The 18,806-nt window shown below is 49.7% G+C and overlaps 1 protein-coding gene across 7 annotated transcripts in view; it reads right to left on the reverse strand.

Annotated features, from left to right (window-relative positions):
- Positions 1–809: 809 nt before the first annotated feature.
- Positions 810–18,806, reverse strand: part of PLAGL1 (PLAG1 like zinc finger 1) — a 104,186-nt gene continuing 86,189 nt past the window's right edge. For 5 of the 7 annotated variants that reach the window (XM_036248535.1, XM_036248538.1, XM_036248534.1 and 2 more), the window contains 2 exons: positions 7,342–7,814; positions 810–3,173 (listed from right to left, as the gene is read on the reverse strand). In XM_036248535.1, the coding sequence (XP_036104428.1) occupies positions 1,940–3,173; positions 7,342–7,493 (1,386 nt within the window). In that variant the 5' untranslated portion in view covers positions 7,494–7,814 and the 3' untranslated portion in view covers positions 810–1,939. Of the gene's footprint in view, positions 3,174–7,341; positions 7,815–10,482; positions 10,621–18,806 lie in introns of those variants that run through there. The other 2 variants (XM_036248539.1, XM_036248540.1) reach the window with 2 other exon arrangements.

Raw genomic sequence — 18,806 nt, forward strand, 5'->3', positions numbered from 1 at the left:
GAGGCGAGCCCCTCCTCTGTCCTCGTGCTCTGGGGGGCTGCCTTCCCCAGCGGTAAGAGGGCTACGGGAGCAGTCTCAGACACCCCGAGTATGGATTCCCACCGGTGCGGCGACCTGTCCCCTTTGTCCTGTTGCCTCCCCCAGGTTACCCGGTAGCTTAAGAACCTACCAAGTCGGTACCACAGCGACAGCCCCGCCCCGGGGGCTTTTCCTGAAATGCCTCCGGCCCTTTTCTGGCTTCAGCACCACTGGTCAGGGCTGTGAGCCAAGGTTTCTCACGTCTGGCTAGTAGGCTTCTTTGACGGGCAAATAAACTCGTCTTCCCTTTCTCTACCTACCCCACTTATGTAGAGGTAAGACAATCAACAGGCTGGCAGACTTCGGAGTGGGGACCACTTTGTGAAGGAATCCCTCTAAGGAATGAGTCCATTTCTAACTCGTGCTAGACATAAATGCACCCCCGCCCCCAAACTGCCGGGGGAACCACACTCCAGTGGCTGGTGTTGTGATCTACATATCAGAAATAAATTCACAATCTACAAGCATTCAGAACTTTATACAGTGATTTTTAGAAAGAAGTTCTTAGCGTTGTGAATTTAACTGGAGCACATACGCTTCTACCTTAAATCATAATTTTACTCAAAAAAAAGTTGGTTTCTAGTAGATGCTGAGGCCAGACAGTAGTTTCTGTGGGGGAAGTAATGCCAGGAGGGGGCATGGGGAGCCAGCGAGGGAGCTGGGAATGTTTTGTACCCAGATCTGGATGGCTAGGCGGCGTCGCTGTATGTAAAAATCAAACGAGCCATAGTCAGGATTTGTAGAGTTTATTATATGTAAGATATATCTTCATATAGAAAGCCTCTAAACACAAAAGACAAAGGAGCTTTTAAAAAAGGTTAGGTTTCATATTCTTAAAACTCATTAGATACCAAATTCAAGAAAGAGATTATAGTTACATTGCAAAATGTTAATCTTTTTGAATAAAACTAATATTGACTTAAATGATGAATTTTAAAATGCATCTATTTATTGGTGATTAAAAATATACTTAAGCAGAGTAGTATTTTAAGCCAGACAGAGCAAAGAAAATTCTTGTTTAATATATATATATATTTAAAAATTCCAGTAATATTTCTTAAATTCCTGTTAAAAATATAATCAATATTAAAGTCAGCAAAATGCTTTTATTGACTGACAGCTGGATTATTCTACCACTTAATCTGGTTACACAGTGATTTTTTTTTTTCTGTCAGATGTAACTGACAATCAGTTTAGTCTTTAAGATACATGAAGTGATAACTCACATTGTAGCATCTTGTGGAAAACATTCAAACTACATTTAAAATGCTTGTTTAAAATGGAGACGTCTATAATTCCACAAGAAATTGTTTTTGTAAAACTACAGGTTGGCTATGGCAATAGTAACTAAACTACATCCAACCCTGAAGGTAGAAAAGTCCCTGAAAAGAAATACACAGCCTAGTTATAGTATGCAATATAAAGATTATTTTCGTATTTAAAAAAAAAAAAAAAAAAAAAGAATCTCCAATTTTGGAGAAATCAAACCTTTCCATGGTTCCCTTACTAGGCAGTGCCACATAAAGTTATTTAGTTAACATTATTATGATCATGGCTTACGATTAAACTCAATTTGACAAACAACGATATATAGCAGCCCTTGTTTGGATGTCGGTTATGACAACAGATAGTTGCAGTTCCATTAAAGAATACTTGCTTACTACATTTGGTACAAAGCATGAACACTCAGGACAGATTGGCACGATACATGCAGTTCGAGAACTCCTATCTCAAGCCAGGTGTCACTGAATAAGCCATATCCCCAGTCCTGCTTTCCAAATCTTTCCTTGTATTATAACTGACATTTAAAATGCTCCTTAAAACATCTTCCAGAATAAGAAAAGTATGCTTTGAAAGCCATTCATCTGAATGCATGATGGAAATGAGGCAGGATGGCGGAGCTGGTGCCCGCTGAGAAAACATGCGGGATGGGGGGCAGCGGGAGCTGGCCCAGGCTCATGGTGCTCATGGCTAGTGAGGGGTCTGGCTGCTGCTGCCCCAGACAGCTCAGCCTGTGGGGCAGAGACTCCCCAGGCCCCAGAGCAAGGGTGCTGTTCCCAAAGGCATTTTGGGTAGCAGGAGGGGGCAGCTGCCAGAAGCCCAACAAGGGGGAAATGTCTAGAGAGGCAGGTATTGTTAGGTTCACAGCATCTGCAGAGAGCTCCTTGGGCAGGGTGACTTTACCAGCACTTCCCTTAACCAGATCAAAACCGGGGCTGAGCTTGTGAGGTGACTGAGGCTCTTGCATAGGCAAGTCCTCGAGCAAACTGATATTGCAAAACCCTTTAGTATCTGCTTTGAGGGTCAGGTTGGCAAGTGGGGGGTATGAGGTAGAACTGGTGTACTTGTGATTCTGGAGGGGTGGAGGGGGAGTGCTGGGGGGTGCCAGGTGCATGGGGACCAGGGACTCTGGCAGTGGTGGAACAGGCTGGCAGGCTGGCTCTGAGGGATTGAGGGTGTGGCTGTGTACCTCACCTGGCAAGCTACCAGCCAGCCCATTCTGCACAGCAGCTCCTAGAGCGTAAGGAGTGAGTGTGGCTGCCTTCAGCTGAAACTGGGGGGAGAGAGAGTGGAAGGTGTTCAGGAAATCTCCAGCCTGCAAGCTCTCCTTCATCAGCTCCTGTGAGTGTGTCTTCTTGGTGTGCCGGGTGAGGTGGTCTTTGCGCCCGAATCTCTGGGCGCAAAACTGACACAGGAAGTCCTTGCATCCTGTGTGGACCACCAGGTGGCGCCGCACATCTTTCCGGGTGTAGAAGCATCTCTCGCAGTGGTCGCACTGGTGCTTCTTCTCCTTGGTTCCGCTGTGGGGCTTCTCTTCGGCGTGGGCTTTGAGGTGGTCCAGCAGGACCTCTGTGCTCCCTAGCTCCAGGGCACAGACCCCACAGGTGAGGTCGCCGCTGCTGGCCGCGTGCAGGGCCAGGTGCCTCTTGTAGCCCAGCATGGTGTTGTACTTCTTCCCACACTCCTCACACCCAAAGGCCATTTTGTTGGGGTCATGGGTTTGGAGGTGGTTCTTCAGGTGGTCTTTCCGGTTGAACGTCTTCTCACAGTGAGCACACTGGTGAGTCTTCTGGGGCGAGTGGGTAGCCATGTGTCTAGGAACAGAAGGGAGAATTTCACAACTGACTGTTTTTTAAGAGCCGAAGATACAAGAACAATATTAAAATGTTAATAGTAGTTTTCTCTAGGTGGTGGTTTAAGAAATCATTTTCAGTTTTAAAATATTTTTCTACATTCTAAGCATACGTAAAAGTCCATAATAAAAAAAACAGGTGCTACTAAAGATATAATGAAATTTTCGAACCTGTAGAGAATATAGTTTGAGTACATATTTTCCTAATGTATACAAAGAGACTGTTAAATGTATACAAGTATTTTGAAATATATGATCGTGCGCAGCCGGTGTGGCTCAGTGGTTGAGCATTGACCCAGGCACCAAGAAGTTGCCAGTTTGATTCCGGTCAGGGCACATGCCCAGGCTGTGGGCCCGATCCCCAGTGGGGGGCATGCAGGAGGTGGCCAATCAATGTTCTCTCTCATCGATGTTTCTCTCTCTCCTTCTCCCTTCCTCTCTCTCTCTAAAATCAATAAAATAAAGAAAAAATTTTTTTAATAAAAATAAAATCTGTGATCATGAAAAATATTTTTCAGGAAGGATTTAAATGGGTATTCTATGCATAGAAAATTCCTGAATTTCCAAAAGTGACAATTTGCCCCTCCACACCCATTTTAGGTTATTGTTTCGAATACAATTGCTCCTTGGTCTGTATTGATTGAGACAGAATATTCAGGCCATAGACATAAACCAAACAGTACATCCTTAATCTCAGAGAGTGTCTAACTGGACCCAGAACGCCAAGCCCACCACCTGTCCTCGAATCCATGCCTCCCATGAGATCTTGACGCGCACACCTTGGCTCCTCACTGAACATTTCCTGTCTGCTCTCCTGCAGACGTGCGCAGCCCCCTTTCCTCGGGGTCCCTGGCAGAGCCCTCCAACCCAGGTCCTGACGGTGGTCTCACTGGCCACATTCGAAAGGACTCTCTCTGGGAGTCTGGTGCTGCTCCTGGCAGCGGTAGTTACAAGTGTTTCTTTAACTGATTTTCAGGGACACGCCTGGGTCATCCTAGTCAATCTGGAATTTCAAAATAGCTATTTTATATTTGTATTTGTAAAGCACAAATCTGTTTTGGAAAACCACCTCAATTCCATTTCTATCATAGTTTCACTGAATTCCTAAAACCCAAATTCTTGTGTTTTAAAAACTCAAGTCCTTTCCCTCTCTCCCTTAAAAAACAAACAAACAAACAAACAAACAAACAAACAAACAAACAAAACCAGCCTGCTCTGCATAAGAGATAGAAAGAAAAGTAAGCTCCACCTTCCAGGGCACGAGCTCAGCAAGCAAAGGGAAACGGACGACAGAGACAGGTGCACACAGTGCTGAGGACAGAGGCCGACGCAACAGGTATTTGGGAGATCGGAAATGATGATGGCTGCAAGTTCCAGATGTATTTAAACACATTGGCAGGTTGCAGAAAGAGATTTTAGAATCTGGCACCTCTCACAAATAACCCCGCTCTTATGCAGGATATCCATAGCTGTATCAGCAGGAACAGATGTGAGGGGCCTGGCTGACGAACTTGGATTGGAACAGTTTTCTATTTGGCCCCATACTGGCAGAGAGGACCCCAGAGCTCTGCCCTGGACCTCCGCTTTTTTCTTTGTGGAGGATTTTGTCTGATTAGAGTTTATGTACCACCCAGAGGTAGCTACTCTAGGCCTGGGATTCCTGCCCCCTTTCCTGCCCCCCTGCTGTGCCACCCATGAGAAAGGAACAGGTTGACAACGCTTAGGCCCTGAGTAATGACACCGCTTTTCACGTTACCAGCTCTGTCCCTCTGGAGTTTTTCCTTTCCTCTGTCTGCATCCGGCCTCCTCTCTTAATGCACCCCTTCCTCGCTCGCGCCACATCCCAGCCTAGGACACATCGTCCTGTGGCTGCCATTACTCCAACCCCTCGTTTCCTTCCGTCGTCCTCTCTTACCTCACACCATGAAACCATACCGTGGGTCCTCCAGCAGCGCCACAGACCGCCCCTGCGGGGTGGCACCGGGTCGTCACACCCTTACGGTTCCTCAGGGACAGCTGCTCACATCAGGCCTCTGGCCGGCTTCCACCTGCCGGCCGGCCTGCAGTCTACCTGCTCGGCTGGCGCAGGGCCCAGGTTCTCCCCTCGGTAGGCACTCAGCGGTTCTGTCCCTCGAGCTCTGCGTACAGAACGGAGCGCGGGCCACGCAGGGAAATGCGACAGAATGCTGCCCTAAAAGAAGCCGAGGCAAACCCTAGGCGCCTGGCCGTCCACCACGCTCTAGTCCTTTCTCAGACGGCTGCTCCAGCCAGACAGGCAAGACGTGTGGGGGCTGCGCGGCGGCGGGCCTGGCTCAAAGGGTGCTGCTTCCCCTTGTCACCTCACGTCACACTCCCGATGGACAAGCTGTTTCCCCTGTTCGCAACCACCACCTAACGGCTGCTGAAGATGTCGTCTTCGGTGCAGTTTACCACAGGAATCCCACCTAATTCCTGCCATTCCAACAATCTGTTAGCTCTACTGTCTTTCCAAACATTGATCTCCACTGACCCACAGTCACAACACCCTCCCTGGGGCTTCCCCGAGCGCGCGCCGCCCCGGTGTCCGAGTGAGGGTCACCCCGGCGCGCACACGAGCAGCCTGGTGCGAGACAGGGAGCCTTTGCAGCAAAACTGGTGCATGCAGTAGGCACGCAGCATGTACATGTATGCAACTCAAGAGTGGTCTAGGTAAGAACCCACTGGAACTTTAAACACCGTAAGCACTTATAACCTCACGGTAAAAGTCAGCTCACTGCATCACAGTATCCGTAACAGTCGTCGTCTTAGGGACCAGGAACATCATTTGTATCTGTTTGAAAGCTCTTCCCAGTGCCCTCCCTGTTCAGGTGCACTCCCAGGTTTCACAGTAATGTGGCCGTGTTTATGCTATGCAGATGTAAATCTTGCTAAATTCTGTCACCTACGTGCTAAAATGTGAGTCGTCTAAAAGTTCACTTCATGAAAATTAAAGGCAAATGATACATGTCCCTTCGCCAGGTATCAGAAGCAGCGTCCACGTGGGGGCGTTCTGACGCGCGCCTGAGGGCCCCGGGCCTGCGCACAGTGCTCACTAGCCCTCGGAGGCTGTGCACCTGCGGTATATTTCGTACATACTTGGTCTTTTCTAGGATATAAGAATCCTTTGGAGGCAGAAGCTACGGCTCCTATATCCATATTCCTCATGGAAGTCCCGAATAGGCACCCAATAAATAATTTAGACTAAATGTACTCTTTTTTAAAAGCACCTGCTGTAACCATGATTTTTATACTTTGCTGTATCATGGATGCCTTTGAAAATCTGATTAATGCACATACTCAACATGTGTGTACCCACAGATTTCTGGCTGTTAGGGTAGCTTCTAGACCCAAGTTGAGAAACTGCTCCATACCTTCCACCGAGAGGTGTCCCTCCCCGCATCCCCACCGTCAGGACCTGGACAAGCTCCTTCTTCCACACCTGGGCTGTCACCGCACACTGCAGGTCAGTCCACTCGCCTCTTCCCTGTTCTCCAAACGACTGCCAGAGCCATCACGCTAACGTCCTAGTCAAATCATGCTCTTCACTCCTCAGACTCGTTAGCATAAAACAAATCCTCTGCACCGTGGACAGGGCCTGCCAGGAGCTGCTTCCTCGTCCACACTGAGCCTTGCCCTCCTCCTCCTCCCACGACCTCTGCCCACGTGGGCGCTAAGGCCAAGGCTGAGGGTTTCCCAGAACCTCCTCGCTGTCCACCTCCTGTTCATTCTCACATCACAGCTTAGGACGGTGCCTTTCTGAGAAGCCTTCCAAGATCTCCCCACGCAGGGAAAAGCCACGTTCTCCACCTGCACCTCTGGCACACAGATTACATCTGAATTTCAAGGAGTCTGTGTTTGCACGACTATCTCCCAGCCATGCGTCCGTAGACCTGGCACATTATTGCGGGAGCACAAGACACACTTGCCGAGAGAATGCACTGACCCAGCACAGCAGAACTGTCCCAGAAAACGAGGCGTCACCAGAGACAGCGTGAAAGGCTCAAATGCACCCACGTTCGGCGTCCCTGTTCCCTTGCAGTGTTCGCTCCGAGGACTAGCAAAGGCATTTAAAGGCATATGTAAAAGCACACACCTTTTCTAAAGCCTCTCACCTCATTAATTTATATCTGGAAACAAAAGCTTTGCCACACTCTGGCTGCAAGCACTTGTAAGGTCGCTCCCTGGAGTGAGAGTAACTGTGGATAGTGAACTTCTCCAGGGTGAGGAACGTCTGGCCACATAACTGGCAGGGGTAGGTGGCCATGGGTTTTGCTTCTCACACCTTCCTTTTCAGATGCGCTGGCCAAATGCTGTGCCATTTAAGCACAAAGGGAAGGATGGTGCTGAGCACATCAGCGAGACACCCAGCTGGACTCCAGCCCAGGGCAAAGGCAGCGTTCTGGGCCGGGTGCTACCAGACACGGGCCTCTCGGGGACCACTAGCTCTGCTTCCCGCGGCCCCACATCCTAGTTTATGTGCAGGCTCAGGCTGGGAGGAGCAAGTCTGAGGCACAGATGTGATTCCAGGAGTAGAAAGGTAATCTGCATCACTAGAGCCAGGGCTAGTCCTGGATCACCAGACTGTCTGTGGAGAGAAGAGAAACCGTTTTCTTGCATTAGCTATTGAAAAACAATGCTTTTCCTCCCCCACCAGTTCAGAATCGACTACCCAGAATCTACGTGTTCCTTTGGCTCTAGCGCAGCACAACTCCCTCGCCCCTGTGTGCTGTCAGGTCCTCCTGCACGAGTCAGGTCCACCTGTCCGAGCGTCCCCGAGGCGAGGAGTCAGTGCAGGGTTTGCTGCTAGATGAGCCTTTCCTTTGTGAGGGGGGAGCTCTTTCCACAGACTCGGTGCTGTCTATCCGAACCACAATCTCAGCCCAGTGTGAGGCTCAGGTGGCCGAATGGAACAACTGGGTGTCCGAGTGTTTTACTGCTACGGAAACAAGTCACCCCTGCTTATTCAAGCCATGGGCTATTCCTCTCCACTGTCAGCGTCACACAGGTTGTTCATCACACCTGTTTAAACTTCTAGGGGATGAGACGAAATAATTTGTATACATCCAAGGTCATTTGCTTATGAGGTTACCATGCAGAAGAACTCTACAATTAAATGACATGTGAATACCACAAGTTTAAGTCACTGCATGCCTGGGGGGGGGGGGGACATCCCGGGAAACAGCTGGTGATGGGCTGGGGAAAGCTCGGGCTGCAGTGAGGCGTGTAGGCACCGCCCCCTAGTCAACTCTCTCTACTGATCTCTATCCTTCTTTGTTCATGGGGCATTTCCCCATTCCCCAGCCCCACCCTGGAGGGCCAAGACACCCACGGCAGACCACTTCTAGGAGGTAGTCTGCCAACTCTTCAACCTCAACTGCCTCAAACCCAAATTATGGCCACTCTTCGAACCCAAGCAAAGTCACTGAAAACCAGGCTCTTCTTTTTCTACCAACTGACCATCACTTGAGGAGCCTTAAGGGTCTGAGGCAGTGTCACAAACAACAGTACAACCCTGGCTACCTACAGTCCTGTGCTATTGTAGAGGAGAAATTCTCAGGCGGGGGGATGCTAACCTCTCAAGTGCCAACTAGAGCCCTCGACGCTTCCATTAAACACACTGGAGGAGCTCTGTACACAGGCCAGCCTCCTCTGTGCTTTGTCGAGTGAGCGCGCCCTCGGGCTAGCCGACCAATCACCGCAGGTCGTCAAGGAGCCTGTGCCCCGCCATTCATTTCCTGCCAAGTCTTTCGAGTTGCTCTGTATTGTGGAAAGTCCACCTCGACTTACCTTTTCAGTTACTTTCAGATCGGAAAGCTGGAGTCTAGCTGGATGAAACTGTACGATAACAGTTTAAGATTCTTTAAATACATCAGCCCACAGCACAGGGACACAGGCAAGCATGTTCCTTTTCTAGTGGGCAAAACATCTGTGTTCCTCATCAACTAGCTCAGATGTTTGCAGTGTCTGGACCGAGTTCACAGGCGCCGGCCCCAGGCAGACACCCCTCACCATCCTGCCCCACCTGCTCGGAACCTCCTGGCTGACACTCTTCGCCCCGAAGCTGCGGCACTGATCCAGAGCCAGGGACACATGTGCTCTCAGCCAGCCTCTTGGCACCAAACCTCCTTTCTGAGGGCAGCGAGCACACACCTTGTTCCTCTGCCCCAAAGTGTGGGGGCTTGAGCTGTACCCCCGCCCTGGCTCCGTGCAAATCCGTCCTCAGCGCCTTGCTCCCTCACAATGTAACCCAGTCCACGCCTGCGGCCCTGCTTTGAGGCGTCCCCAACAACCCTGGCCACAAAATAATTCCTTCCAGGAATTCTACCCTGTGTGGCCGAGTTTCTGCTGCCAGGTCTCATGAGGCATCCTCCTCCAGCCGAAGTCTGGCTAATCCTGGCCCAGCTATAAAAGGCGGAGGGAGAGTTGGTCATCATCCTTAAATATACTCAACTCATTCACTCAAAACTGCTCTGGGTTCTTCCCAGGTCTGTCAAAAACAATGAAAATGTACACACACCATGAGGTGTGAAATGCATCTCTTTCCTTGTCTTCGCAGCTGAACCTAAAGCAGCCCCAGTCACCCAGGAGGAGGAGCGGGTTTGGGGTGAGGATTCCATATTGCATCTCCACCAAGCCCCTGCAGAGATACACTGTTTTCAGCTTCTCTCAGTAAATTCATCCTCCCCAACTCTAGCTTTACGAAAGATGACTAGGACGTCCCACAGAACTCTCCATGATGGGGGGAATGTCACATATACGACTACTGAACAATCAACATGTAACACTAGACACTTTTAGCTAATTTTGGTTTAAGTAGCCATGGGGGCCAACGCTGGTGGACAGCACAGGCAGGCTCCCAGCCACTGTCCGAGGGGATGAACGCAAGGCCATGCTGTCCTACAGACAACCGAGCCGCCACCTCACCCACGGGTTTTCCTGAAGCGAGGGAGGAATTCACGGAGATCCAGTCATTTATTCTACTAATCCAGTGAGGAAGATTCTCCAGTTCAAATCCCAGCTTGGCCACTTGTTAGCTTTGTCCTGAGTTTCTATTTCCTCGTGTGTGATGTCCCCCTGGTTCTCGGGCTGCTGGGGACAACCAACTAAAACATGGATTTGCAAGCACGCTGCAACCTGAAAACACACCATCACATACATGGGATTTATGAAACACTGGCATTAAGAGTGGTTCTAACTGCCCAGCCATGGATATAACGGACAGAAGACACGTTTTCTCCCTGCCTGTCACTCACCATTCGTTATTCACACTGGGGGGACGGTCGTCTGGAAGTTACACCTGCTTACGTGTGCAGAAAGGGCCTCTGAGGGTGCAAGGAGAAATTAGCCTGCATTCTTTTGTTGCTCCAAAGACATCCCTTTGACCGACTGCTTCCCAACACATCAAGAGTACAAAGGAAAAATAAGATGTGTTCAATTAAGAGAGGCCTCTGCCTTTCATGACTGAGGTTCTCCCAGATCCCCCCTCCAGCCATTTGCCTCAGTCCCGCAGCCCCACATCACCACGGCGTTCCCCCCATTTCTCTGGGGCCTCAGCGATGGAGGAACACAGCCAGAGAGTTTCAGACACGGCCACATTGTATTTAAATGTGGGGCACATTTCCTTCTCCTTTTTCTCCTCCACTGGACTTTCTCCCAAAGAACCGAAAGTTAAGTCCATTAGACATGCTTATACCTATGGAACTTGTTTCATAAATGTCTCTTCCCAAGACTTTATCTCACCGGGTGTTAGATCTGTGTGCTCAATACACCTGGCCCCATGCTAACTGCAAAGTTAGTCCTCAGATAGGAACTGAATTAATTCTATGATCATGAACATTCTTTAACTTCTTCAGCAAGTCTTTTTTAATGGTGAATTCAAATTCACACACAGTTATTTCATTCACTGTAACTGTGTCTCTCATTAATACGGACCTTCACATGTAAATATCTGCACCGTTTTCATGATATAATCACAAACTTCTATAAAAATAACCTTTCCCAACAGAACAGACATTCACTGTGGCCAAAGATCAAAGCTCAGCTATTTTTAAAAAACGAGCATGAGGATAATACAGCGTCTCCCATCACCACGTACTTGACCAGCGCTGGCCGCTGCCGCGGACTCCGATCTCTGGTTGAAACCTGATGCGCTTTGTGGCCACATCCTTGAAACAGACTTGGGATTAACTTTCTATTATCTGGCAAACCACCAACAATCCCAGCACAGAGCTGACAGAGGGATGGTCCTGAGGATAATCGGTCTATTCCGTGACGTGACACACAGACTGCATTTGAGTCTCCAATACAGTAATATTTCAACACCTGTCACCGCAGAAAGATAGTAAGTCTTCCCCCAAAACATCTCAGGACATAATTTTCAATCCCCTTGATTCTAAAAATACCGAGTGAGTGATACAGATCTGCCAGGATGCCAAGGAAGGCTTGTGCCACCTGCTTCATTCTGTTCATGCTGATTATTTTAGGGCTGAGAGAGGATCAGATGGGAATAAGAACATATATATATATGGCAACAGCCAGGAAGGCCTGTGCTCCCCGAGGGCTGATGGTGCAGGACTGGGGGGAGGGGTCAGAGCACAACTGGAGTTCCAGGGCGTCCCCGGTCCTCTAATGGGGGACAAATGTTTTACAACAATCTCAAAATAAACTATGACTCTGGCTTCTATTTCCATTGTCCCCACTTACACAATGCAAAGGCCCATTTATGAGAGGAAACCGAGTTGCCATTTTTAGGCTTCTGACTTGGATACTCGAAGCTTTTTCTGACTCCATTCATCACCGTTCCCCGGAGACAGGAAAGTCCTACCCCACACGTTCCTCTCTCACACTCCCAAACCTGGGATTGTTTTTATATCAGTGTGCAAAGACCAACTTTAAAAGGGCCTCTGATAAGCTTGCTTTATTTTGTTCTTATATGCACAAAACAAGGAACAGTAACTTAGCTGTAAAAAGAGATCGTGACTCTTGGTGCTGTCAATTATGTTTGACTCTTTTTTTTTTTTTTTTTTGCATTTATCTTCAGATAGAGAAGGAAGGAGAGAGAGAGAAACATCGACCCAAGAGAGACACATCGACCGGTTGCCACCCACGTGACCCCAATCGGGGCCGGGGACAAACTGCAACCGAGGTACGTGCCCCGGTGAGAACCAAACCTGGGTCTCTCCAGTCCACAGGCCAACGCTCTAACTGCTGAGCCAAACCGGCCAGGGCTTAAGTTTGACTCTTCGCAGTCACTGATACTATTTCCTAACCCATGGGCCACATATTTTGTGCCTCAATCACTTTATTTTATCAGGTAAAAAAAAAGGTTCTGCCCTGGCCGGGGGGCTCAGTTGGTTGGAGCATCGTCCCGTACACTAAGGGGTTGCGGGTTCGTCCCCGGGTCAGGGCGTGTGAGCTGATCAGTTTCTCTCCCTCCCTCTCTCTCTAGAATCAATGAGAGCCATGTCCTTGGGTAAAAATTAATTTTTAAAAAGTTTTATAATGATGTCCTTCTGAAATTCAAGCAATAAGCCACGTGTACAAATGTCATTTTAAATATGGGTAGAGATGATCATTTAACTTAGTCTATCATGTAAGACAGGCCCATTTTTTTGAGTAGAGGTCAGGCTTCTCTCAAAAGCATAGGGGTTCATTGTCAGCATCGTTAAATTTTTAAAAAATATACATAGGTATTTTTTTCGATAAAGAACTCAGACACTATCGATGAAATCCTCTAACCCCCGAGCTCACACATCATTTGGAAGCAGGCTCTTGCTGGGAAGAGCCCACAGCCGGGGTCCCACGCAGAGCTCCCCCACGAGGGCCCAACGGCACCCAAGGCCGCGGGCCCCCGCCATTCCTCAGTGTGGCCGCTCTGCCAGGCTCCCAGGCTCCACGCTCTGCCCATCCCGGGAGGTCCTGCCACTGGAGTCTCCCTGGCAAACCCCTGCTCTCCCTGGTCAGTCCCAGGCAGAGGAATGAGCCCCTCCCCGCCTGGCGAGGGAGCCCCGGGAGACCACCGAGGCAGTGACAATAATGGTCCAGGTGAGACCCCAGTGGCTGTGGTGGAGATGAAATGAGATGACTAAAACCAGGCAAAATTAGAAAAAGAGAAATGTGTCTGGTGAGACCCTGCCCCCACAAAAGTTCTTCTGTGTCCCCTCCAGAACTATTCCTTCAACGCCTGGCAGCCGTTACCCCTCCCGTGGCTGAAGCAGCTCGCCCCCATCTGTGTTTCTGGTGGGGGCACCCCCGGTGCTGGCCCTCCGCTCCGCTCCTGAGGACCCCGCGCCACACCTCGCGACCCTGTCTCCCCTCAGCCCGCTGCACAGTCCGGTCTGCAGCCCTGAGAGACTCCGCTTGGTTAACTAGCCAGTGGCCACACTCTCATTTTCCTAGGAGCAAGGCCTGAAATAAGCACGAACGCCAAAGTGGGTTATTTACCTAATATGCAGAGAGAAGATTAACCAGGAAGCTGTCTCACTGACTACACCACAGCTTTGGAAATCAAATGTATGCACGGAACTTAGAAGACTGAACAGACACCAAGTGCCTTCCCCTTCCCCGCGGTGTGAGTAGTGCCTGTGACTCGAAGCGGGCAAGTCGAATGAAAGCATGTAGCTCCAGCCTCTGCTGAGACTCTGCACTCAGTACTCATGAGATTTTCCAGACACACAGCCTGCGGTAACAGGAAAGGAGGTACCTGCAACCAGGTCTGAGACGCTGGCGGGCAGGTCAACAAGCTGTGTCTGATGTAGCCGCCTGAAGAAAGCTGAATTCTAAGCGGGTAATGAAAGGCTACGAAGTGACCTGATTTACCCTGCAGAACCCACCCAACGTCTTAGAAATGTGGGCACTGGTACCTCTAGAAGTGGGGGTAAAAGTGGGCATGAAAACAGAGCTGCTGAAAGTCTGGTGGTGAAGCATCCGCCCTGAGCCCCTCCGTGGAGGGCGCGGGATGGGGTGCGCTCAGTGGGGGTTTGTGCACTTCCCCTACTTGGCTGTCAGGGCAGCGCAGCAGGGCTCAGGGGTCTTCTGTGGGAAAGCCGACCAGCAGGAGAGAAGAGCTAAGGCCAGGGACAGACGGCAGTCCCCAGGGTTTACCTCTTACCCAGCAGCAAAGCCCCGCTGACAAGCCCTATCTAAGCGTACAAAGCTGACTCAGCTTTTCAGTGGCTCCGCTCTCATAAATCAGTAGGCAGCAGAGGATCACCAGAAATCAGAAGAAAAACTGACACAGAACAAATCCAAAAAAGTAAGTGGGATAAAGATGAAAATAAAAGAAAGACTCTACTGAGAAGAAAACTTCAAAAACAACTATCATTAATATCCTAGAGAGAGACGGATTTCTTGGTCCATCGCTACAATCATAGCCCTTGTACTTTCTACTCTGGGCCTTCTCTCTTCATTGTCCTTGGCAGCAGAACTCCAATCCTCATCAGCCTGTTCAGTCCCAGACCGCTCCCTCTCCCCCTGCACCCTGCTGTCCCCTCCCCCTGCTTTGATTCCTGTTCTCACACTTACTACAAGGAGACATTTTCTGTCTTATTTCTTAACACCCCCCCCCCCCCCCGCAAACAAACACACTGCAATGAAATTCCATTTTTAAACCAACCAGATTGGCAAAAATACAAAGTCAGGCAAAACCAACTAAGGGAAAGAGGTCATACAGGAGACTGGAGTCAGCGACAGGACTTGTGCCTTCAAAAATGCCCTTCCTCAGGAATTTACAGATAGGACTCAATTAAATTGCTCTGTAGAGACGTCTGCACACAAAAAAGTAACAATAATTATTCAAACTCAAGGTGGGCAAGGAAGACAGCTGTGGGAGGAGTGCTCCTCTCGTGCTTAAGACATCAAGGGCGGTCTCGTGGAGAAGCCAGAATCAAAGCTGAGCCTGCAAGTTCACCTGTTGAGGGGGACGCGGTCCGTTTCAGGCTAGGGCAATGAACCCGCACAGGGCACCTGGCAATGAGCAGTTCAGCGTGCCTGGAATAGGCTGCAAAGTCGGGGACAGTGTGGACAAACAGGCTTGAGAGAGAGGCAAAGGCCAGTCACGAAGGGTCAGTGATGTAGGGCTCCATCCCACTAGGAGAAGGTGGCTTTGTGTTGTAATATTTTAGTACCTAATAAACCTATTTAGCCAAGGCTAGCCAGTAACTCTGAGTTTGTGTGGAGGTGGAGTGAGGCAGGTAGGGAGAAAAGAGGTAGAAGCAGGTAGAGAATGCCAACAAAACACTCTCAACAGGAATGAGAAAGGCATGAACTTGAAGCCTCGAAGATCCACAGAAGACAAATCACGAAGGGCAAGGGTGACCCGAGACTGAGGACCAGGGGGCCGGGCAACAGGGACCCATTATACCCAACTGGCTTGTCAGATGGTTCTTTTTAACAACAACTATGGCAGGGATGTATCAGATACACTGGCGAGTGCCGGGACCAGGGGTGATGAGACCACCGGCTCACTTCTGCCGTATCGCAGGAGAGAGAACAGCGGCCTGAAAAGGAAGAGCGGGCAGGCTGAAATGACACTTTGTAAACAGAGCATCAGATTAGAACTCCGGTTAGAGAAAAGGGGTGCCAGGGAAAGGGAAGATGAGCACCAGCAGGAACACCCAGCAAGACACTGGAGTTCGCAGTTCCATTTTTGATATGCTGAGTGTAATGGTGCCTACAGGGTGTCCAGGCCAGCAAGGAGGAGAGCTGAGGTCCTCCTAGAGCCCAACAGAGCAAATGATATAGAGCATAAGAGCATGCTCTCTGGATGCAAGGGACTAGATGCCACTGTGACTCTTGCTTCTCTAAGTGACTTTATACATTTCTGAGCTCGACATGGGTGGCCTCAGCCCATCAGTATGCTCACATGATCAACCCAGAGTGGTCTGGGAAAGTGGGTTGTCCTGGGGGCCAGGAGGACTTTGTTTTCTTTATGGCAGGCTGCAGCCAGACTGATCCTCCCTTAGGAGATCTCTCTGCCTTGTGGAACAGGGTGGAAGCAGGCTTGTGGGGACACGTAATTCTCAGCCGCTCCAAGGACAGGGGGAGCCTTCTGCCTCCAAATTCCCCCGGTTCCTCTTGAGTAACAGTGTAGTGACAAGTCAATGGTGATAAGGATAAGCAAAATGAGAAGTCTGCAGTGAGAAACTTGGTGAGATGTTCCAAAATAATTTCTAACTGGTGATCATATACAATAAGACCCTACTAGCTCAAAATCCCTGTTTGGTTGACCACACCACAGAAAAAAGGTAGGCTGTTTAGATGGGAGTCTTTGTCTTTCGGAGTCTGTTAAGTGAACTGAAGATCACACCTGACTGACTCAACAGTTGAGGCGAGGGGAGGAAGGTGGGAGGGGAGGAAGGTGGGAGGGGAAGCTAGGACAGGCAGAGAAGGACAACGGAACAATCTCCCCGGGAATGGTTAGGAAGCCCTGGGAAGCCCTGGAAAGGCAGAAGCCCAGGAACTGAGCCTCACAGAGCCTCAGCAGATGAAGAGAAGCCACACCACCAACGAAAAGGGACGCCCAGGCCAGGACCCATGGCTGCAAGGGTGCTTCACCGAGAGAGATCTGCAGCCCAGCGCCTCCCTCCTGCACAGCGGAAGCCGAGGTCTGCAGGGCTGGAGTCCCGGACAGGGCAGAAGTGCTTCTCCAGCACATGGTTCTGCTTTCATCCCCCCCCCCCCCCGGCAGACAGGAGGGAAGGGAGCACATTTACAGATTATTTGTTTCAGATTATGAGAGAAAGTTTATTTAGAAAGTTACAGAAGTAGTAAAAATGAGCCATAAAGACACGGGCTAAGGAAACAAGTTACAGAGGCAAAAGAAGGGCCCTTGGAGCTCAGGAAAGTACACTGGAGGAGAAGGTTTGAGAGGGCGTGATCGGGGGGAGCGGAGGGGGGGCAGGGAGAGAGAACGAGGCTCTTTAGGGCTCCTTAAATCTTCCACAGCCTCCTCTCCCCACCACATACACTGTGTTTTTAAAGATAAACACTCAGGAGGGAATATCAAATGTCTACAAACAAGCAAAATAGGAATGCGTACCCCGAGAGGCATGTGCGAAGCCCAGGACTGGTTGTGCTGAAATGGAAGGCCTAGCTGTAAGGGGACTATTAATGAACTCTAGGTGGCACGCTGGGGGTGAGGGGTAGGGAGCCGTCCTGAAATCCAGACAAGAGCCTTTGGTATTAGGAGAAGATTTTCTAGTCATTAAAGTCAGTGATGGGGACTATTCCTTTGTGACAGCTGAAAATAGATCCCCCTCCTCCCTCCCAACAAATCCTCAGCGACTGGCCTTTCGGCCCTTTTAGGGGAGGCTTCTATAGCTGACAGCCGTGATCTCTGTTCCTGGGCCTTGAAGACTGGGGCACGGAGAAACCAAAACTACCTAATTAGCGGCAGGGCCCATTGTCCCAACACGGTTAGCATTCTAGGGAGAAGAAAAGCCTCGGTCCTTCCCAGGAAGTGTGTGAGGGTAAAGGCTCAACTGAGAAAAGAAACAACAACAAAAAAAGCAGACTAGTCACATCGGTGACGGGAAGCCCGATTCATGAGTCAGAAATCTCTCGAAGGAAACGTAAAGACTGAGCTCTGGAAAGGACCTCAGCCGGGGGCTGCGTGGTCACAGACAACAGAGTCTCTAAACAAACAGAAAAGGGCCTGAAAGTACAGAGATAAACACGGTCAACAAAGTATCTCTGGGGTGGAATCACAGATAACTTCTCTTTGTTTTTCCTTTCCAACTATTTACACTTTCTAAATTTTGATAATGAGTACTTAGGCTGAGTCTAAGCGTGTACCAGGTGGGCAAACGGGAGGCGGTGTATTTCGGGCAGACAGAAGAAAATAAAAAAGGCGCACAAAGCAGCACAGGGCTGCAGGGATCTCGGGGGTCAGTCTGGCTGGACTGCAGGTGTGACTACGGAGGGGCCTGGAAAGGGGGCTGTTCCCCAAACACAAAGGATCCCGCACACCAGGAGCGGAATCTGGGGTTCTCCCAGAGGGAACCAGGAGCCGGTGAAAGTGAGGGCGTGCATCAGCAGATTGCCTTACCCAAGAAAACAGTTCCAAGCAATCACTTATCCGCCCCTGGCCCCTGGACGGCTTCATCACCCCAGGGCACAGCCCAGCCGAAAGTACTTCTGAAATGCTAAATGGTCTTTTCTGACAAGATGAGCCTGTGACCAAATCTGATTACCCAAATGGATACAAATGTAATTGGCAGTTTTAAAGGACAACTTCACGCTATTGTTTTCCAAGCTTTTTCAGTGGCTGAGCACCCGGAACTCCCTTCACTATAAACTTGACTATAAACTGCGAGCCGTCCGACACCCACTCTCACTCCGCCCTCCTGCAGCGGCTCTGAGGCCAAGGCTGCGTTCAGCACACACACCACCGCCGGGGCCTCGGTGAGGATTCTCTGTGCCTCCCCATGTCACGTCCGTGAGTTCAAATGATGCAAAGCAAATTGTTCATCCAGAAATAATTTGAAATATAAAAAGGTTTATATTTAGGATATCCATGTAAATATTTATCCTTTCAGATGACCCTCGTTTTTCTGTTTTAACTTGACGATGGCAAACA

This window comes from Molossus molossus, unplaced genomic scaffold (genome assembly GCF_014108415.1).
Source record: "Molossus molossus isolate mMolMol1 unplaced genomic scaffold, mMolMol1.p scaffold_m16_p_8, whole genome shotgun sequence".
Taxonomy (NCBI): domain Eukaryota; kingdom Metazoa; phylum Chordata; class Mammalia; order Chiroptera; family Molossidae; genus Molossus; species Molossus molossus.